Source organism: Siphateles boraxobius, unplaced genomic scaffold (assembly GCF_051911475.1).
Source record: "Siphateles boraxobius isolate OS27281-9 unplaced genomic scaffold, OSU_SipBor_1 25, whole genome shotgun sequence".
NCBI classification, from domain to species: domain Eukaryota; kingdom Metazoa; phylum Chordata; class Actinopteri; order Cypriniformes; family Leuciscidae; genus Siphateles; species Siphateles boraxobius.
This window is the reverse complement of record NW_027508866.1, coordinates 15199849-15223012: the sequence shown is the minus strand read 5'-3', so window position 1 is coordinate 15223012 and position 23164 is coordinate 15199849. Positions and strand designations below refer to the sequence as shown.

The 23164-nt window shown below is 38.4% G+C and overlaps 1 protein-coding gene across 2 annotated transcripts; it reads left to right on the top strand.

Moving 5' to 3' along the window:
• Positions 1-294: 294 nt before the first annotated feature.
• fbxw11b (F-box and WD repeat domain containing 11b) lies at positions 295-21195 on the top strand. Of its 2 annotated transcripts, none has more exons than XM_077242890.1 (13): positions 295-398; positions 4575-4634; positions 6370-6589; positions 8526-8712; positions 8932-9022; positions 10157-10294; positions 11743-11861; positions 12008-12257; positions 15511-15629; positions 15932-16042; positions 16666-16744; positions 20107-20271; positions 20359-21195. In XM_077242890.1, exons 1-12 carry the CDS (start codon positions 360-362, stop codon positions 20266-20268), a joined length of 1575 nt encoding a protein of 524 aa, XP_077099005.1. In that variant the 5' UTR covers positions 295-359; the 3' UTR covers positions 20269-20271; positions 20359-21195. The 2 variants fall into 2 exon arrangements, with proteins under 2 accessions (XP_077099005.1, XP_077099004.1); XM_077242889.1 differs by having other exon boundaries at positions 6349-6589.
• Positions 21196-23164: the final 1969 nt, after the last annotated feature.

Below are 23164 nucleotides of genomic sequence, written 5' to 3'. Positions count from 1 at the left end.
GCAATATTCTTAATAATATGTGAATCATTGGGGATAACCCCATTTTTTAACCTAGTACCAGACGGTAGGTAGCCAATAGCTATACATTTTACAAAACGGACAAAACCCTTTTGTCAATCGGCGACCAACCACGAATGTTGGTAGATTATGATCATGACGTAGTCCGTCTGTACCGCTTTGTACCTTAGCAGCAGGAATTATCCAATCACGACGCAGACAACGCCCATTTGGTCAGCGTTGGTTATTTGACAGCCAATCGGAGAGTTCGAATCAAGAATTCTATCTCCGCCTCCTTTTCGTGACGTTCTTGTGTCGCAGGGCGGGGTTTCCATTTTCACTGCGAGTTTCGGGGAACAAACATGGAGCCGGAGATGGAGGACAAAACCTTAGAGCTAATGGTGAGTACTCGGTTGTGCTTCGAGAAAGATTTTTGGTATGTTCTAAAGACTTTCGCGTTTATACATTCATATTACCGGTTACAAACACAGCCTGGTTGAACATAACCAGCTTGTGGAGTGGGTAGGGATCGGTTGAGTTTAGGGGGAAGGAGGGGTGAGGAGCGAGAGTGAGAAATGGCTGGCTCGGCTGACAGGGAGGGCCCTGCTATGTATCGCTGTCTCACTTGGTGGTTTTCACGTCTCTCCCCCTTGTTTTCCATTTTATACAAAAGGTGATACGTTAGTAGACAAGACCAGCAGGTGTCATTGGTGGTGGTTGAGGATATTTGAGCTAGTGGCGAATATGGAGGGAGGATAGCTGCCGCGGCATCGTGGTGAGTCCGAGGCTCGTCGACTTTAGCCGGCGACTTGAGCTTCACTGCGGCGCCTCTGCGCCACTCACTCCCGCCTATAATCTGCTAGTATAGACGAGTTGTGGTTCATATGGAGTCTTAGAATCCTTCACTATGTATTAAAGTTTTTAAAACAACAATTTCTCTAGCACAAAAACGTCTAATATACGTGACACGACATATTTTAACTGGAGTTTAAAGCTGCGTAATAGGAAGTAACCGTGCTGTCAATTGCAAATGACATTTTTGAGCCAAACAATGAGAAAATATACAAATATTGTAACTTTTACTAGAATCATGGTTTAATGTGAAAGAATAGTCGTGTTTTGCTATCCACGCATCTTTTTGGGGAAATGCAAATCTTCATTGTTGATGTGAAGGAAGTAATAGCAAGCGGCTAGGTGGCTAACCGCATCAAACCATTAGCCTACGCCAACTAATTAGGATATTTTCTCATTAAACTCATTGATTTTTGTTTTAGACTTTTATGAATAGAAATTTTATAAGACTCACAATAAAAATAAACTGAATTCCTCCAAGTTTGTCCTTCACTAGTTAAACATCACATTTTACATGATTTAAATCTGTGTTGACTCATTATCAATTTTAATTAAATAAACCATTTCTGTTAATCTAAAACATTTTCATAGTGCCTTTAAGTTTATTGACTTATTTAAATATGTCCTTTATTAATTAGGCTGTCTCTGAATCAATATAATCTTGCCAATACAATATCATTATAGAATCAGTTTTACAGATTGGACTTGATGCTTGTTGCTATGGATACACTGTAATGGAAGGAGTGAATGCTCTTGAGTTTCCACTTTGTATTGTGAAGCTTGAGAAATTAAGATGGTTTTTGGTTGAAGATAACAAGCCATGTGCATTTGTGTATAGACAGCACAGGACTCATAATGAAACAAAATCATGCAAATGTCAAAAACGCAAAATACTAAAATTAAAATGGAACCATAAAAACAGACTAATTTAATATATTTATAAAACTATAATACTAAAATCTCAGTGATGGTAAAACAACACTGGTGTCTAGCTTTGATATAACACCCCTTTCAGTCCAGAGAGCTTTTGCCCAAGTTTATAAAGATATTCCCGGGATATTCAAATGGTGATTATAGATTAAAGCAGGTGCTGAGTCGTGTATATTAAGGGCATCATCTCTGTGTTGCCTGTGTTTGGGTTGTAAGCATATCCTTGTGGTGGCCTTGGCTAGGGGACAGCTGTTGACAGGATACCCAAACGCCTACACACCCTGCCCCATCCCACATCTTAACAGCATGCTGATGGAGAATCTGTCCAATTATTCAGCACACAGAGATCGTAGGCTGGTGCTCAGTCCTTTCATCTGCTTTCCAACAAACAATACGATGGAATTATGAATGCATGCGAGCAGATGATGAAAGGGTGACGTTTAGCGTCGATGTCAAGCGGAAACTTTGTGTCTCCAAAAACTGCTTTTCAGGAAATGGAAAACAAACACTACACTGCGTTGTCAAAGTTGATATTGTGTTGATACGCTTGCAATGCATGTGTCATTATATTATTAACATTTTACCAAAATCAAGCTCAATTGAGTTACAAGGTTTTTGATTGGAGAATTTCTTGTTTTGTCCATCATTAGAGCACAAATAAGTGCATCGCATTACGTGTTTGTCTACTTGCAGGTTATGAAGTTTACTGTAGCTATGTGGGCGGCTGAGCTGACTTCTTTCTGTCTTTTGGCCGAAATCTCATATTATGAAAGATGAAGTGCTATGCACTGGCTTTTTAAGTCCGTATTGGCTATGACTCGATGACAAATGCTAGACTAAGACACTTTTCTCCACCATTTTTATATATAGTAAAGAAAATGCTACTTTTTAATAGAACTTAAAGGGACTATGTGTAGTTTTTTAGGTATTTTATTATTTAAAATCAATATTTGTATTCATAAATATGTCCTCAATGGTGTACAAGTACCTCTGCCAATTATCTGATTTATCCTCGTAAACGAAGAATTTATTATCTTTATATACATGTGACTGGTAGGTCCAAGGAGGCTTCCACGTCGTTCCGCCATCTTGAAAAACTATAATAGCAGAGAGGGTCAGAGCCAGCGTCACGTATATCTGAAAGCAGCAGAAACGGAGGAGCAGAGCAGTGAGAGGCGCTTGTCACTGCCCCGGCAAGTTTAAAAGGCTGCATTGCACTGTTATTATTCATACTGTAACATTCGTGTGTTCCTTGTCAAGTTGAAGTTTGTTTGAAATAACAAACCTGTTCACCCGAAGGAAAACTCGACGAAGTGCTATTAGAAGACATCCTGTCATAGCTTTTTGGTACATAACAGCTACCGTAGATGGAACACGTAGGCCTGTCACGATAACAAATTTTGCTGGACGATAAATTGTCCAAGAAATTATTGCGATAAACGATGATATTGATAATAAACGATAATATTGTCGTTCTGAGACCATTTTCATCTAAAATAATGATAATGGCATAATAATGCAGGTACACCTTTTCAAAGATCAATAAACTTTTATTTCTAAAGACTATTTAAATGAGCAAAACAACCAAAAACAATAAAAGCAATGGACTTTGTCTCTGTTTAAAAAAAATGCACTTACCAATGTGTGACTTCCGTTCACACTGAGAATCATGTGCATCATGTACCTACTGTGTGAGCATGCATCTCATATGAGTATGTGCACTAGTTTGTGTGTGTGTGCTTGGGTCTCAAATGAGTATGTGCGCGGAGAGTTTGTGTGTGTGTGCTCAGTCTCATTGAGTTTGTGCGCGAGTTTGTGTGTGTGTGTGTGTGTGTGTGTGTGTGTGTGTGTGCGCGCTCGCGTCTCATATGAGTGTGCGCGAGTTTGTGTGTGTGCGCGCATAGACATCATATGATGTCTATGTGTGCGCACGTCTAATATGTGCGTGGAGAGTTTTTGTGCGCACGCGTGTCTCATATGATGTGCGTGGAGAGTGTGTGTGAGCGCGCATCTTGTTCTCGTGTGTGTAGAGTTTGCGTGTATGTGCGTGAGCGACTTTAGGTGTGTCGTTGTGCATTTCATATGTATTTGTTTGAGCATTCAGCTGTGTACATGTATGTTTGACTAGTTAATATATGTGTATGCAAGACAAGTGTTTCATGTATGTGTGCGTGAATGAGAGAGAGAGAGAGAGAGAGAGAGAGAGAGAATGCAAATGGAAATTATCGCAGCCGGAAAAATGATCGAGCTCATTTTTTTATCGTGCGATTGATTTATTGATTATCGCGACAGGCCTAGGAACACGCATTGGAAAAAGCGAGTCGCTGGAGAGCACAATTCGTTTGAATGCAAAATACAATTTCACCGCTAGATGGGAGAAATTCCTACACAATGTCCCTTTAATAGTACTTTACTTACCCTTGCATTGCAAACAAGCAGAGACGGTCCAAACTGTGTGCGGCACTTATTTCACGATAGAGCCACGTGGAGTTATGATGTTTTAAAGACAGTTTGAGGATCAAGTTTCAGTCACAAGCGCTTTTTAATAATTTTCATTGGTTTAATATTTGCAAAACCCACATATAGATGTAAAGGTTGAACAATAGTAATAATTTATGAAGAAAAAAAATAGACGAAATATGGAGATACAAGGTTTCCGCCCGACAGCGACAATAGGTCTCGTATAGGAGTGGTTCCGGTTTATATTGTGGTCCTCTTTTTGCATTTTTGGTTCGATTTGATGTAAAGACGACAATGTGAAATAATGGTGTTTTTTTTTTTTCCTCCTCCTGCAGAACACCTCTGTCATGGACTCGCAGACTGCAGACCGCTCCCCAAAGATCACAATTTTTAAGGTGAGGTGGATGTGCCATACCTCCGTGTTTGTCAAAGCCAGAAAAAATAATAAACGTATACTACAATAAGGACCAGTTGAGTAGCCTCTCCCTGGACTATGAAGGATTTTCCATATTGAAGTACTGTTGACTTTGGGTTTTGTTGTAGGGCAGTGCCTAATCTGTGTCTGGAAAACCTCTGTGTCCATTTCCGCAAGCCTTTATTGCACCCGTATTTAGGATCAATGTGTCCTCTCTTGCATTTTTGAGATGTTCTGGGTAGTACCAGTGTGCCCAAAATGATCTGGACACTTATACTATCGTAAGGTTTTGTAATGTTTTAGATAAAAATCTCTTATTCTCACCAAGACTGCATTTATTTGATCGAAAATACAGTAAAAGCTGTAGGCTAATCCTGTGAAATATTATTACATTTTAAAATGACTATTTTGGATCTATATTAAGATGCAAGTATTCCTGGCAAAGCTGAGTTTTCAGCATCAGTTTTTAGTGTCTTATGATCTATCCGAAATCATTCTAATTTGCTTATTTGGTGCTCAAGGCACATTTCTTATCAATTATAATCAGTGATGCTTCGTGTTTAATGGAAACCGTGAAACATTTTTATTCAGAAATCTTTTGTAAGCTTTGATCAATTTAATGCACCCTTAATGCATAGTATTAATTGAATAAAATAAATGAATAAAAGTATTAATTTCTTAAAAAAAAAAAAAAAACTTGCACGGTGATGCAAATTACAATACAGTACAAACTATCTGAATTTGATATTTAAACAAGTGGCATCTGCCAACATATGCTAGACCTTTTTCTCACTCAACTTCACTTATCTGAGACATTTTAAATGGCTCGGTACAGTAAAATGCGGGACGGGAAACCCTGCTTGGTGGAAACTAGGCATAAATGTTGTTTTTGATTAAAAGCAGGAGAATGTAATGTTAAAACTATCATTGTATCTTAAGTCAGTAACTGAATGCAGCTCTTTTAACCCCTTAGTTGTTTTTTTAACCCTAAGTGTTCTGCTGGTGGTACACCCCAAATGAAAAAAATTAACCAAATTACTAAACAACCAATGAATGGAATGACACTATGTATAATTTTAAAGCTTAGAAACTCAGATTTTTAATGCATGTAACCATTTTGATCAACTCTTACAAGTGCTGAGTTGTCCCTAAACCGTACTGTACCGCCGCCGGCCGCCACTTAGCGACAAAATCATATTTTTCAAAACTACTGGCTTGATCAACACAAAATGGGTGGCATTTGAAAGCTTAGTCTCAACTTTACAATGCATGTAGCCAAATTGATTATCTCCTAAGTAGTACAGTGTAATGCACGGAGTAGAAAACAACAAACATTATTGTTTTGGGCTTTGACTAAACTTGAGCAAGTTTTTGTACGTGAAATGAGTTTTTACATTTGTCACTCGAAAAATGCCTTCAGTACTTAATGAGTTAATGGTTTAAAGGGGAACTTGGGGGAAAGTCACCATTTTCACTGGAACAGGTTATTAAACCATCCAAATGATTTCTAAACGGTTTTGTTAAGTTAAAATAGTTGCCAAGTTCCCCTTTAACACTTTTCTGAGTAAATGCATCTGCTTTGAAATGCTATGATAGATTTCATTCTCTATCAGCCCAATCCTTTCCAATACAGATTTGTTTTGGTCTCATCTAACATATCTATTTATTTGTTTTTCCTTGTACGATTCTCCCAGCCTATCTTTATCTGTCCTCAGGTGACTAATGGACCTTTGACGGGCTCTAGAAAGCGGCCATCGGAAGGAAATTACGAGAAGGAGAAGGATGTGTGTATCCAACTCTTTGATCAGTGGTCTGAAGCGGACCAGGTGGAGTTTGTGGAACACCTGATCTCACGCATGTGCCATTACCAACACGGCCACATAAACTCCTACCTCAAACCCATGCTCCAAAGGGACTTCATTACGGCACTGCCAGGTATTACATATAATCCTTATTCTGAAAGTGCTGTTTTTGATGGCGGGTCCATGCATTAAATTTAGCCTTAATATTAAAGATGGACCATGTTTGTATAAGCCTATTTTAGTATATCTCTAATATTATATATAAATCAAAGTTTAATTTCAATCAAATTAATCAGACATGTTCCTGGTATTATTGTTCATAATTCATCATTGCATGTTATTCAAAGATTATTAAGAAATTAATACTTTTTTCAGCAATGATGCTTTAAATTGATCAAAAGTGACACTAAAATGTAAAGACACTTAAAAATTTACACCAAAAATAAATATCAATTAAATACTTTAGACCTTTTTTTTTTACATTAAATAATTCCAAAAATAATTTCAAAAAAAAAAAATGTACGCAACCTAATATTAAGAAATATTTCTTTAGCACCAAATCAGCATATTAGACTGATTTCTGAAGGATCATGTGACTGAAGACTGGACTAATGATGCTGAAAATACAGCTCTGCTATTTCAAGAATGTCAGGGTTCCAGACTGCGACCATTTTTTGAGAATGTGCGAGTTAAAATGTTATGTGGTTGCATTTGTGCGAGTGGACGCTTGAGCAACAGAACGCCATTGTATCAGCTGCTGCAGTCCGTAACTTATGTTCAAAATGAACGAGTAGGCTACATAATGAATCCATTTTCCAAACCGTGTTTTTGACTTATTCTGAATCACTACGGTACGCCTATAAGAAGTGTTTATATTCGGACTATTTTATCCCGGGTCGTCTCGGCTGCGGAGTAGCCCAGTGCCTGCGTGACTCGCCATAGACATTAACGGAGAGAAGTTCCGTCTACAATGTTCTTCCGCAAGACACGTGCAGTTAATTATTGACGAACGTAGACGTCATGCGCATTGCACACTGATGGTAGAACGCGCCAATTACGAATTCACGAATTAAGGCATATAAAAATCTCACGAAACACAGACGTCCTACATCTTTTCAGCGGTTATATTTTCCTCTGTCGAGCAATTACTCTCATGATCGCTCGACAGAGGAAAAGGAAATTATTATAAAATGCAGAAGGAAAGGAGTGTGAGATTTCTGCTTTTTGTTACAACTATAAACTTTGATAATGAAAAATCTGTATCAGTTTATTATAATACGCTAATCTTTTAAAATGTAATGCATACATTTGAATGTTTAATGATTTTTAAAAGATAGAAAGATGATAATAGACAGATAGATGGATAGATAGAATATGATTCAGATGTAAATAGATAGATTTTATATAATTCAAATGTAAAATGCTTAAAATTACAGATTAAAATTACTGTCCAAAATCCATGAAAATCCTGAAATTTGGCAATGATAATTAATATATTACAGGTATTTCTGCTGCAACCCAGAAAGCCTTTGCTAGCCTTGGTCCATCAAAACCACTATTCATCAGCATGCATTGATTAATCCTATGGCATGTAGCAAAAAAAAAGAAAAAAAGGTGCGGCCAAATCATATGCTGGTGCGACCAACTGAGAAAGTTGGTAGCACCAGTGCAACCAGTGGAAAAGTTAGTCTGGAGCCCTGAATGTACATGTAAATTACCATGTTTTGAAATAGAAAAGTAATTTTAAAATGTAATTTGTCACAATATATCTGCATTTGATCAAATAATGGCAGTCTTAATAAGCATTAAAGACTTCTTTTAAAAAACAACTTGATTAAAAAAATTTAAAATCTTGCATCTTTACACTTTTCTTTTTTTTTACCTATCCTGTTTCTTTTAGAAAATGCATCAGATTGTAAAAGTCAAATGTGTTGTGAATGTTAATTTTTTTTTTTTTCGTTAAACAAATATTCTTTTGAAGGTGTTCTTAAATATTCTTTATCCTGCTTTTATAGCTTTTAACTCTTGCATCCTTTAAATAAAACAAAAATGTTCTTTTTGTGATCCAGCTCAGGGTCTGGATCATATAGCGGAGAATATCTTGTCCTTCCTGGACGCACGCTCGCTGTGTTCGGCCGAGCTGGTGTGTAAGGAGTGGCAGCGTGTGATTTCTGAAGGCATGTTGTGGAAGAAGCTGATCGAGAGGATGGTTCGGACAGACCCGCTGTGGAAAGGCCTTTCAGAGAGACACCAGTGGTGAGTCATGGTGCTGATATGACTGTTTACATCCCTCAAACCCCCTCATTTATACATGAGGTTTAACAACCACCTCGTCATTATCTCTCAGTGGTGTAATTCTCCACCAGACATGCTAGGAACCTCCATTTAGTCTTGTACGTCTTATTTGGCCTTAAATTATAAAGAGGCTTGTTTATGTCAGCTTATCAGGGATGTTTATTGCTGTTTGATTCACAGGGAAAAATACCTGTTCAAGAACCGCACAACAGAAGTTCCTCCAAACTCATACTACCGTTCTCTTTATCCGAAAATCATTCAGGACATTGAGGTGGGCAAATCAGTCATTGTTTCTTTCTATCTTTTATGGGTGTAATATGAGATTAGCTCTTGTCTGCTCATGCCAGAAACGAGCCAATGTTTTTTAAGGAAAGGGAGGTACTAACTCTGAGCGTTTGTTTGTTCATTTGAGCAAGCAGAAGCAGTGATTTAACCTCAGGGGTGGGCGGCAGGCCTCATGCAGCCTAGCTCTGTCTTTTTCATAGTAATCAGATTGTGCAGCTATCAACTATTTACAGTGCCTAGCATAAGTGAACACACCCATGCTAAAGTTGACTAAAAAAAGGAATTAAAAAAAAATCTTCTTTTGGAAATTGATCTTAATGCCTTAATTGGTGAAAAATCCAACCTTTAAGGACACCAATTTAATAATGTATCATTAATAAATAAATGTTCCTCCTTAGAATACAGGTTGCATAAGTCAGGACACCCCTATGTTAAATTCCAAAAGAGGCAGGCAGATATTTTTTTTTTTTTAAAGGCCAGTTATATTATGGATCCAGGATACTATGCATCCTGATAAAGTTCCCTTGGCCTTTGGAATTAAAATATCCCCACATCATCACATACCCTTCACTATAATAACAATTTTATTTCAGTCAGGCTAATAGCTGGTATGATTTGCATTGAGAGATGATCTTTTGGAAAGTGCCCCATGCCAATCTCTAGGTATGGTGAAGGGAATGTGATGATGTGGGAATATTTTAATTCCAACGGCCAAGGGAACTTTATCAGGATGCATAGTATCCTGGATCCATAAAACAACTGGCCTTTAAAAATAAAAATCTGCCTGCCTCTCTGGGAATTTAACATAGGGGTGTCCTGACTTATGCAACCTGTATTTTAAGGAAGAACATTTATTTATTTATGATACATTATTCATTCACAAAGAAAATGGGTGTCCTTAAAGGTTGTATTTTTCCTCATTTTTTAAATTAAGGCATTAAGATCAATTTCCAAAAGATTTTTTTTATTCCTCTTTTTAGTCAACTTAAGCATGGGTGTGTTCACTTATGCTAGGCACTGTAAATATTACATTTTCAAATGGTCCGCTTTTTTTTTATCTGATGTCAGTGCGTAATCATTTTGATCAAATCGAGTAAAATAATTCTGTTCCTGTTACCAGACCATCGAGGCGAACTGGAGGTGTGGCCGACATAACTTGCAAAGGATCCAGTGTAGGTCGGAAAACAGCAAAGGTGTTTACTGCCTCCAGTATGACGATGAAAAGATCATCAGCGGTCTACGAGATAACTCCATCAAGGTGTGAGCATGCTCTGCCTGTGTATTTCTCCTGAACCTCGTGTGGGTTTACTGTAGTCATCACTGGTAAAAACCACAGTCTGGCTGCATCCTTCCTTAGGCAGGTGCCATTTAAAGATGCTAACCACTTTTGACATCAAGCGTGTTCTCGTGAATTATGCTGATGTCACGTTTAATCACATTTTGCAAATGCACAATTTTGTGATTGTTTGCTGAACTGATGTTACTCGAACAAAGGGGTGCAAGATGTCTGCATTCAGATGGAGGATGCTTTTAAAACTCTTAAAACAGAAACACGACCCGAGTTTTAGATTTACACAATTGAAACTCTCCCCTTATATATTATAGTGCTAAAACTAGTGAGTGTATTGAAACCAGTAAGATGATTCAAGTGACTCGGATCTAAGGCAAGAATGACTAATTGCAGTAGTCAACCTTTGAAGTGGATCAAAACCTTTCATCAAAGTTATACATGAATTTTGAACAATACCCGTTCTTGTCTTAGGACAACTTTGAACTTTTTTTGATCCACTTCAAATGTTGACTGCTGTATATTGCTCATATGTAGTGTTAGGGGTTTGTTTAAATACACTCTTACATCCGATTTACTCATCTTGTTGTTGAAATTCAGCTTGTGTATCTCTAGGGATGTGTCATTGGTGACTATAGCACTAATGATGAATGTTATTGTATTTTAAAAAGGTTGTTGTAGTTAAACAGGTTTTAATTATAGAATAATAATTGTATAATAGCATTTTTGGGGGAGGGGGGGGTTAATACTTTTCAGCAAAGATGTGTTAAGTTGATCAAAAGTGGCAGTAATGACATTTATGTTAGAGAAGATTTATATTTAAAAAGTATATTTTTGCTTAAACTGATAAAATTCATAAGAAAAGCATACAGTGTTCAACATTGATAAATGTTTCTCGAACATCAAATCAGCATATTAGAATGATTTCTGAAGGATCATGTGGCACTGAAGACTGGAGTAATGATGCTGAAAATTCAGCTTTTCCTTCACTGGAGTTACATTTCAAAATGCATTTAAGATATAAAACGGGTCATTTAAATTGTAATATTTCACAGTATTACTGTTTATACTCTGTTTTTATTAAATACAGCCTTGGCCCTTTGTGAGCTTAAGAGCTTTTTAAACATTAAAACATCTTACCAACCTCAAACTGTGGAACAGTAGTGTATTTTAAGTTTTTATTTAATTAAATATATTAGATCAAAAATTCTAATTGATATTGGCCATAATATGAATAATTATTGTCTGAAAACAACATTGGCCAAAATATTGGCGTATCTCAACTAGCAATGTGAAATGTTTGCAAAATTTAAATTACTGTCCAATACTGAGTCTGTTCACATTTAAAGTGTATTTTTGAGATTGTGAAATGCATGGTGTTTGCAAATGTGAAAAGATGTATGTGTGTTTTTATTCAGATATGGGATAAACAGACTCTGGAGTGTTTGAAGATCCTGACAGGGCACACAGGCTCTGTGCTGTGTCTGCAATATGATGAGAGAGTCATTGTTACTGGCTCTTCTGATTCCACTGTCAGGTCAGATTTCTATCGTTCTCTCGCTTTCTATAAGTCCTCTGTTCATTTCTCCATCCCCCCCATCACTCCACATGTCTGCTCAGCTGGAATGAGTAAGGGACTGATGATATCGGCGCTGACTTCTTTTGCCTTCTCTTTTTACCCAGAGTTTGGGATGTGAACTCGGGGGAGGTTTTGAACACTCTGATCCATCACAACGAGGCCGTGCTCCACCTGCGATTCTGTAACGGGTTGATGGTCACCTGCTCAAAGGATCGCTCCATCGCCGTGTGGGACATGGCCTCTCCCACAGACATCAGTCTCCGCCGAGTTCTCGTCGGACACAGGGCCGCCGTCAATGTGGTCGATTTTGACGACAAGTACATTGTCTCTGCCTCTGGTGATCGGACCATAAAGGTCAGTGCTCTTCTCTCTGAATGACTGTTATCAGCTGTCAATCAAAACACAAAACAATGCTCTTAGAGTTGTATCTGATTTCAAATATATCTGCACCCAATACATATCACATGGGAGTAATTTTTTTTTCTGTTACGGCCTGAAAAGTATGACCATGAAATGGTTTTTGGGTGGTGTGCTGGTTAGGGCTGTCAAAATGGCTCAAACTAAATTTGAATTTTATACTTGCCTATTACTAATATTTGAATTTAAAAGGCATAATTTCAGTTAGAGCTTTTTGCCTGTCTCATGCCACAAGAGGGTGCTATATTAATGCACTGCATTAAATTGTTTATTCAAGGCAATTAAATAACATTAGTTTGTAGTGCATAAAGTTCAAACTACCATTTATAAATCAAATATTATTTCCTAAATTGCATAACAATTATGTACATAACAGCATCATGTATTTATGCATAGTTTAATGCAAAGCTTTGAAGCTCCAATCACACAGTACTTTTTTTGCGTTTAAAAACATGACATGCAGTGGAATGGAAAACCCCCCCATAAAGTCTCAAGACATATTTTTTAATTTTTTTTTTTTTTTTTTTACCTTTACATGGCTTTCTAAACATGCGGCTCTCTTGTGCGAGACACGAGTGCACTGGTCAGATGTCTGTCTAGCACATGTTTACATGGAAAACAATGGAAAAAACGAAAAAATGCAGAAGGTGTTCTCTGTGTGAACGACTTTGTTACAGTTTTGACGTAGCCAAGATCTCCGCATTGAGCTTCTCTATTTCTGCAATGTTTTGCATCTAGCACCGAAACTAGTGGGTTCAACTGTATAGGCTAACAAAAACATTAAAACGCAACAACGATATCATCACATTCCGTACGCCACTACCTTTTGCATACCTAAAATTCAAATGCAGATATTTAAATTTTTTTTTTTTAATTTTGGCGAGTATTCGATTTTTAATTTGACAACCTTAGTGTTACTGTATGATGATTTGAAATGGCCTAAAAACATTGTGCATTAAATAAAGGTTTTAGAAAACATTTCAGATTGCTTTTAACTACTGCACAAGCTCACGCCGCCGTCTGCAGGACACTATTAGTATGTTAGCCAGGGTTCAAAGCGCCAAATGCAAGTAAAAATCAACGTTGAAACTCAATAGGCAGTTGCCCGGTAACTTTCTTATGATTTGACAATGCATGGTTGTGAGAATTCAATATGTCTTAGTGCGATCATCAGATTGCAGTGGTTGTGATGTAATTCTATAAAAATATAGTCTGACCAGAGTTTCCGCTAGAAAAAAATGGTGCCGGTCAAAGTGCAGAGGTTTCTTTTTACAGACATTTTGATATGCCGGTCAAAGATCGCCTCTTAATTAGTCAAGTTGATGAAAACTGGAGGCAGGCTATGTAACTTAAAAAATGACATAATCAGGCCATATAGAATGCAACATGTTTATAGTGGCGGCTGGTGATAATTTTTTTTTTGGGACCTTTATTGTCCACAAAACTTCAGTGCCGACACGTGTCTTATGACAAGCTCCAGGTGAAGCTCGTCCTCTGTCACTGGCTGCTGCCGGATTTGTAAATCGGGTTGGTCCGGTCCGAGATCCTTTATCCTTTTTTTTTTTTTTTCTTCCAGTGAACGCCTTGTGAAAGGTTTTTTTTTTGTAAATCAGTGACAGGTTAAATTTGGTTTAACTGCTGCCATTATCTCTACGGAAGTGATCAGCCTAGCAAGGTTTTGTCGAAGTCGCCTGCGCACTCGCAGTAGTGGCCAAGAGCGTAAAGTTGAATGACAGGTGACGAGAACCAATCAGATTGGATAAAATAACATGTATTAAATTCTGATTCGCCAGGGACGCAGTGATCAGGGACGGCGGCGCCCCAGCGCCCTCTATTTACGAGCTGCCACTAGAACTTTCAAATAGACGGAAAAAAACATGAACGTCCGGCGGTGGTGAAGCTGTCTGGCTCTGGACATCTGAGGCTTCAGGCGTTCCTGATTCGCCATCGTCCGTCGCGTCTGGCCTCTGAAAAATGCTTTTAAGGCTAGTCTGCCTGGGCCTGGCCATATTTGAAACGTCTCACTCAATCGTTCATTGTTTATGTCTATATTACAGCCGTTTTAGGCGTGCGCTTTATTTGAAATGCAGCATGCGATGTTTAATAACTTTCAAACAGTAGAGCCTGTTCCTTTATAACATAGCAAAAGGTTGGTGTATTTTTCCTTTATACATTTTAGGCTTATTCTCATATTCAAATTGTGTTAGGGGGGTGGGACTATTAGGCAATTTTAATCGGACAATTTTACTGGAGAGATTTAATTTTGTCGGACATTTCATTTTTTTTCCCGGCCAATGGAAACCCTGAGTCTGACGTGCTGCATATTTCAGAGTACTGTAACAGCACTTTGTTTTCAGTTTCGTTTCACAGTTAATTCTACTCTGCAAGTGCTGTGTGTTTTGAGTCACTCATAATTTGCATTTGGGAGTGCAACATCCGCATGAGAATGGTTTATAAATCTGTTGTCAACAAAGAGAAGCGATAAGGCAGGGTTAATCAAATCCAGCCCTGGAGTGCCACTGTCCTATAGAGTTTAGCTCAAACTATGATCAAACTCGCCTACCTGCAGTGTTCTAGTAACTCGAAGACCTCGACTAGCTTGTTCAGGTGTGTTTGGTTAGATTTGCAACTAAACTCTGCAGGGAAGTGGTCTTCCAAAATAAAAGTTCAATGGTTTAGTGCTGCAATGGACTAGACTAATTTGTCGTGCAGCCAGGCTTGGACTATTCAGGTGTCCGCTTGATCTGTCCAAAGCCAGAAATACCCAGTAGAGGGCAGTAGTGTAATGGCTTCTCAATTCTCTGTAGACTTCGTCAGCACTCGTATTATCCAGCCGCTCTCTCCTAGATGCTGGAATCGGGGCAATCGGGATTCCAGGAACAGACAGCCCTGAGCCAGCACACCCATCGCTCTGGGAGGGGTGCCAAGTCATTCTGCAGCCCCCACCCTCTGAAAACATTCCCCAAATAATGAGGCAGGGCAGTATGGGCTGGTGTGTGTGGGTTTTCTAGGGGTGTTTTTACATGTGCACACACAACTTCCAGAGTTTGAATGTACTGGTGCTTTATTAAATACGCCAATGGATTATTCTTAGGGAAAAATGGCACTGGTTAGAAAATATACATACAAGGTTTAAACATTACACATTTAGATCACAAAGTTTTAAAGTGTTTAATGTAATTTTTTGCAGGTGTGGAGTACAAGCACCTGTGAGTTTGTTCGGACACTAAACGGTCATAAGCGAGGAATCGCCTGCCTACAGTACAGAGACAGACTCGTGGTCAGTGGCTCCTCAGACAACACCATCAGGTCTGTGGCAAAACATCATAAATTGAGTTTACATATAAAAATAATTGGGTGAATCTCAAGAAACTTGGAAATAAATATGTCCAGGTCACATTTCACCCTAGGACAATTGAAGTGAATAATAATTATTTTTATTTTTTTACCAAAAAATGTTACGGGTTTTGTTATTAAACTTTATTTTCTTAATTCTTCTTTTCCTTGTTGGTATAATTCTTTTTTGGGTATAATGTGACCTGGGTTCACCCAGTTAGTATTTCTTGCATTTTGATTTATTTTCTCTTGAAATCTTTTTAATCTTTCTCCAGGCTATGGGATATTGAGTGTGGAGCCTGTTTGCGGGTTTTGGAAGGGCATGAGGAGCTTGTTCGCTGTATTCGGTTTGATAACAAGCGGATTGTGAGTGGAGCGTATGACGGGTATGCCCAAGTCTGATTTATTCAAAGTTGAAAGGAGTTTTATTGGCTTTTTTTTTTGCATTGCATTGGTGCATTGAAGAATAAGAGAATGTGTAAAAACTATTTGCAACTGTTTGCTAACAGCCAAAAAAGACAAAGTTCCTGTAAAAAGTTAATAAAAAAACAACAGTATTTCAAAATGTGTAGCGTTGGAGATTGAACCCTTGATACATTAAGATGCTTTTGCTGAAATGCTCTCTAGTCTGGAGGATTAACTTCGGCCAGATTTTTTTTTTTGGCTGGATTATGTCTGGTTTATTTCTGGCTTTAATGTGAATAATCTTTATTCTCACATCTTTAATTGCGGAGTTGCATTTGTCTGCTCCCTGTGCTCCAGTCATTAATCTGATACTCGAGCAGTACATTATACCCACACAGCCGAGGGAGCAGTCACTTTTAATCCTAGAATGCCCACAATTGAATCACAGATTATCTGTAGATTATGTGTGAAATGCGTCTGTGGAGCTGCTTTACAACAGAAGAATGAGGGATATTTTAACCAATGTATTGTGGATTTATAATTGTAATATTTTTGTCCATTATCTAATGTGCTTTAATATGTTTGTGTGTGTGTGTGTGCGCAGTAAAATTAAAGTATGGGACCTACAAGCTGCTCTCGATCCACGAGCCCCAGCCAGCACTCTGTGTCTACGTACACTAGTGGTGAGTTCCCAGCCCCTCATAACCCAGCCACCTGACACAAAACACTTCAGAACATACATGGGCTCAATTCATTATCTCGAAACAAAACTGCGAAATGGGTGCTCTGTAAATTCCGCACAATATGTTAGAGGTCAGTAATTAATATTGTATTTTAATTGATATTCAGCATTGATTTTTCTCTTCATCAAAGAATCCTGAATTATTTATTTTTATTTATTTTTTCCATAGTTTAATCCATAGTTAACTTTTTAAAAAGATTTTAAAACGTCATTTATTTTAAATTGTAATCTGGTTGGCATAAGAGAGTAAAAAAGAGGCATAAGAGAGTAAAAAAGAGGAATAAACTTATTGACCCCAAACTTTTAAACAGTAGTGTGTGTGTATATAGTATTTTTTTATAATAAATGTAAAAAACAAAACCTTAAAGTTGAATAAACGCTTGTCTTATGAAAATATTTACTTAATTTTAAAAGCTTGGTAAAATATTTTCCATTGTTTCAGTGATCTTCAAATTTACCAAAATTAACACGCGGAATCTAAAACACTGCATGACTAAAGTGTGTAACATTTTGATGCAAAGCCCTTCCGTGTTTTCAAGTTCTCAATTTTTTATCTTTTAAATATTTTGTGTCTTTAAATATGCACACAGCGCTGTTTTTCATCCATTCCAAGTTCACACTATAACACTGTCACTGATAATCTCAAAATGCTCAAATATCATCTGATTAATTGGTGCTATGGAATGTTGGTATATCGAGTTTATCAATTTGTCCTACACATGAGACATGCTTTATATTAAGGGCTTCAAAATAACTTGTAAGATATTGTTAGTGCATATAATTTAAAGGAGCTTTCCCTGTCAGCTGCTCTGACAGATGCGTGTGCTGTTTAATGCGTTTGAGACGTGGTGTTTTCCTCCAGGCATTACTTACATTTTATAGGCATGTTCTACTTCTGTAAATGCTAGTCTTGGAAATGTTTCTATTTGCTGTCATGACTGGACGAACATTATGCAAGCGAGCCTCTGCTAAACTTCAGACTTCATTGAACAGATGAAGCGCAATAGAATAGGAGCACAGTAATTCTGACAAAAATATGGCAGATTTAAGTCCAACACATATTTTATCAAAATGTATATGTCGAATTTTAAACCTACATGTAAGTGTTTTTATGATGGAGGTAACTGTAAAGTTAATTAGGTAATTAAGTTAGCCTACCTTTGATAAAGCTCAGATGACTCAATGTGTTCCTCTTAGCAATTAACATTTAGTCTGTGCTTTTCATATCATTTTTAATCTAACTTCTGCTTTAACAAAATCTAAAAACAAAAATTATCCCTTTTAGTGTTAGAATGTAATGTGATTTTTAACAATTTTTTTGCCCAATGTATAACATGGTTATATTTGTTTTCATAGCCTTCAATATGAGCATTGTTTGTAGTACAACATCGGGCAGGAATCCCTTTTTTTGAATGCAGTTTAAAAAAAAAATCCAAATAGAAAAAAAGTTGAAAATGCAGAGATGTACAGGTCCTTCTCAAAGAATTAGCTTATTGTGAAAAAGTTCATTATTTTCCATAATGTAATGGTAAAAATTAAACTTTCATATATTTTAGATTCATTGCACACCAACTGAAATATTTCAGGTCTTTTATTGTTTTAATACTGTGATTTTGGCATACAGCTCATGAAAACCCAAAATTCCTATCTCAAAAAATTAGCATATCATGAAAAGGGTCTCTAAGCGAGCTATTAACCTAATCATCTGAATCAACTAATTAACTCTAAACACCTGCAAAAGATTCCTGAGGCTTTTAAAAACTCCCAGCCTGTTTCATTACTCAAAACCACAATCATGGGTAAGACTGCCGACCTGACTGCTGTCCAGAAGGCCATCATTGACACCCTCAAACAAGAGGGTAAGAAATTTCTGTACAAATAGGCTGTTCCCAGAGTGCTGTATCAAGGCACCTCAGTGGGAAGTCTGTGGAAAGGAAAAAGTGTGGCAAAAAACGCTGCACAACGAGAAGAGGTGACCGGACCCTGAGGAAGATTGTGGAGAAGGACCGATTCCAGACCTTGGGGGACCTGCGGAAGCAGTGGACTGAGTCTGGAGTAGAAACATCCAGAGCCACCGTACACAGGCGTGTGCAGGAAATGGGCTAGAGGTGCCGCATTCCCCAGGTCAAGCCACTTTTGAACCAGAAACAGAGGCAGAAGCGCCTGACCTGGGCTACAGAGAAGCAGCACTGGACTGTTGCTCAGTGGTCCAAAGTATTTTTTTCGGATGAAAGCAAATTTTGCATGTCATTCGGAAATCAAGGTGCCAGAGTCTGGAGGAAGACTGGGGAGAAGGAAATTCCAAAATGCCTAAAGTCAAGTGTCAAGTACCCACAGTCAGCTGCTGGTGTTGGTCCACTGTGTTTTATCAAGGGCAGGGTCAATGCAGCTAGCTATCAGGAGATTTTGGAGCACTTCATGCTTCCATCTGCTGAAAAGCTTTATGGAGATGAAGATTTCATTTTTCAGCACAACCTGGCACCTGCTCACAGTGCCAAAACCACTGGTAAATGGTTTACTGACCATGGTATTACTGTGCTCAATTGGCCTGCCAACTCTCCTGACCTGAACCCCATAGAGAATCTGTGGGATATTGTGAAGAGAAAGTAGAGAGACGCAAGACCCAACACTCTGGATGAGCTTAAGGCCGCTATCGAAGCATCCTGGGCCTCCATAACACCTCAGCAGTGCCACAGGCTGATTGCCTCCATGCCACGCCGCATTGAAGCAGTCATTTCTGCAAAAGGATTCCCGATCAAGTATTGAGTGCATAACTGAACATAATTATTTGAAGGTTGACTTTTTTTGTATTAAAAACACTTCTTTTAATGGTCGGATGAAATATGCTAATTTTTTGAGATAGGAATTTCATGAGCTGTATGCCAAAATCATCAGTATTAAAACAATAAAAGACCTGAAATATTTCAGTTGGTGTGCAATGAATCTAAAATATATGAAAGTTTAATTTTTTATCATTACATTATGGAAAATAATGAACTTTATCACAATATGCTAATTTGAGAAGGACCTATACCCTATATTGTCATTCAGCCAAAAATAAAGAGATACTATATTGGCCATATCACCCAGCCCTATACTACCTGCTCTACTCTGTTATTGATTCCTAACAATCTCTGATCTGTCACTCATCCCCATCCCTGTCATGTGTAGTCCCGTCCCTCTGCATGGTGATGCATTTATAACACCATAGATGGTCTGATCTGCTTCACATCACTCCCAGTCTATGCCTGATTTTGATCCACAGCAGCAATGTCGCTTCAATAATAGTCTGTCTGCGTATAGGAACATTCTGGCCGAGTGTTCCGGCTCCAATTCGATGAGTTCCAGATCATCAGCAGCTCTCACGATGACACTATCCTTATCTGGGACTTCCTCAACGTTTCAACCAACGGACAGACGGAAGGACGATCGCCGTCCCGCACGTATACCTACATATCCAGATAGCAGGTAACGCATATTTGACTTGTGCGATTTCGTTCAAATTCACACACGTCAAAATTAAAGCTAACTTGCATGCATGTGATCTCTTGACAGGGAAGCTCTGGTGGCGTGCGGAGTGTGTGCGAGTGTGTGTGGGGACTGTTCGGGTGACCCAGTCTCTATGGAAGTGTGCCAGGATCAAAGGTCGAGGAACGCCACCACCACCCCCCTCCCCTTCACCCTCCTCTCTCCATCTGTCCGTTTTATTTCTCCCCCTCTTCAGTCATACTGAGGGCCGCCCCACAAAACACAAACTGCGTCAGTTCTCTTTCTCCCTCTCTGCGGAGGAGGAGGTGGAGAAACAGTGGAGAGAGCAATGCCATTAAGCAGAGAACCTGAGGGTGGGCGTGGAGCCCCCCTCTCACCCCCGCCACTGCGTACAGGGTGATGGCTGCCCCAGCTCCGCCCCCTGGGCCCATGAACTCTGTATCTATCTTTTGTTTTTGATTTAAAAAAAGAAAAACTAAAGGGAGAAGGCAAGGTCTGAGTGCCTTCCTTCCCTCAGGACTGTTCTGCATGAATGAGCGAGCGTTGGGACGTATAATGTGTGCTGGTCAACTCCTCGGTTTCTGAATTATTTTTTTTTTTTTAATGCTTTTCCTTTTTTTAAGTTGGGAAATTGACTTCATATATTTTTTTTCTTGTGAAATCGTATGAATAATTGTAGTTTTTGACTTCTGATATGTCCTTCCATTTCTCGTTTTAGCGCTGTCCGTCTCGTTCCCCTTTTCATTGTCTGCTTGTCTAGGTTCTGAATGACTCATAACTGATCTGAATTTAGTTGTAAACAGAAATGTCTTGTCTAAAATGGTGTTGTATATTGAAAAGATTTTTTTAAAGAAAAAAGCGTTATTAATAAGAATAAAGTACTTGACTGTGAAGGAGTGTTAAGAATCTTGCACAAGCGCGTCGTGTTTTTAGTGTGCGTGTTCGTACACATGATTCGCCCCTTTGAGAGGAAGGCTTTCCAACAGGCCCAAATTTCAGTGACCTGCCTTGATGGCTGCCAAGACCTTCCAAAAGCTTAGGGCCGCTGTTCAAATATTTAAGTTTACCTCCTGCTCGGAATATGTGGAAATTGGCAGTACTGTCATTTTCGTCTTATGATCGCCACCATGGCAACAGCCACAATACATAATTTCAGCACTGTACCGATTTAAAAATGTTTGAGTGTAGAGCAATATTTAAGTCTTAAATCTCAAGAATCGCTGCATTCTGTCCTGTGCTAACTGCAGAATGGAATTCCATTGTAATAAGGCATTAGTATGAATGATGGCAGGCTACTGTCAGAGTGTGAGACGCAAGGGTGGACGTGAGACTGGTCCTCCCTCTTTATAATGTCTCCATCCAAGTCATTCTGCAGAGGGGGAGAGAGAGATGACTGCTGCCCAATATGGGTGATCAAGAATGTAGCAGACGGCTAGATGACAGACAAACCCTCGTGCTCACTGAGGAAACTTCTGACTAACTTAGTTCTGCTGTTGAGAGTTCAGCTTTCTTATGACTAGTTAACCTAGCTCTTGTATACGAGATGGTTTGCATAGTCCGTTTCTATGCAAAGCTAGTGTGTGAGTTTTAGGGCTGTAGTTTATACCTTCTGGGTCCACCAGGTGGCAATAAAACAGTGTTGGAGATGCAGTGAGTTTTGACCCCAAAATACAAGGTGTGGTGAACGTGTCATGAAAAGATAACACCCGTTGATCAATGCATCCACAAAATAAATATTTTAATAACATGAATAGTATCAAAATATCTAAAGATTTCACCAGCCCCAAGTGGTTTAGGGACAGAGTAATTTGCAACAGTTACAGCAACGTTTTGCATTACAACACTTGCAGGGCTGGAAGCTCCGAGGTCAGTTTGAATAACTCTGATATATTTAACTAGCTAGAGTGAAAATCAACTCTCGTTGTGGCCTGTATTGGATATTTTGTTTTGAAAAAGCCAGGAGTGTCAGTGTAGATCAACGATTGGTCAAATATGAAATCTATAGGCTGTCTTTCAATACGTTTAGCTCAAATGGATATTATACTCTTTTTTTTTTTTTTTTTTTTTTTAGTAGTCAAAATATTTAATTTGTCATTCTGTGCTGCTAATACACTACAGTTCAAAAGTTTGGGGTCATATATGTGTGAGTGTGTATATATATATATATATATATATATATATATATATATATATATATATATACATGCATACATACACTGGTGCTGGTCATATAATAAGAATATCATCAAAAAGTTTATTTCAGTAATTCCATTCAAAAAGTGAAATTTGGATATGTTCATTAATTACACACATAATGATATATTTCAAGTGTTCATTCCTTTTAATTTGGATGATTATAATTGACAACTAATGAAAACCTCAAAATAAGTATCTCCGAAAATTAGAATATTGTGAAAAGGTTCAATATTGAAGACACCTGGTGTCACACTCTAATCAGCTAATTAACTCAAAACACCTGCAAAGGCCATTAAATGGTCCCTCAGTCTAGTTCTGTAGGCTACACAATCATGGGGAAGACTGCTGACTTGACAGCTGTCCAAAAGACGACCACTGACATCTTGAACAAGGAGGGCAAGACACAAAAGGTCATTGCTAAAGAGGGTGGCTGTTCACAGAGCTCTGTGTCCAAGCACTAGTGATGGCGAGATGAAGCTTCATAAAGCAGGGAAGCGTTCCATCCAATTGGTTCACTCATGTGCTGAAGCTTCATGGTGCTTCATTTGCTCTATTGTGCCATCAAGTGGACAATAAATGTAAAACGTGCAGTGTGATTATAATGACATCGCATGGTTCCATCGCAAAAAAAAGAAGCTTGAATAGATCGCTAACAAACTCGCAAAGTCCCAAGTCC

Excerpts from the sequence above, each read along its gene's own strand:
- fbxw11b (XM_077242889.1), top strand. The coding sequence starts at position 360 with ATGGAGCCGGAGATGGAGGACAAAACCTTAGAGCTAATG. Across the intron at positions 6,590-8,525 it reads CTTCATTACGGCACTGCCAG|CTCAGGGTCTGGATCATATA; the intron begins GTATTACATATA and ends TTTGTGATCCAG. Across the intron at positions 16,745-20,106 it reads TGTGTCTACGTACACTAGTG|GAACATTCTGGCCGAGTGTT; the intron begins GTGAGTTCCCAG and ends GTCTGCGTATAG.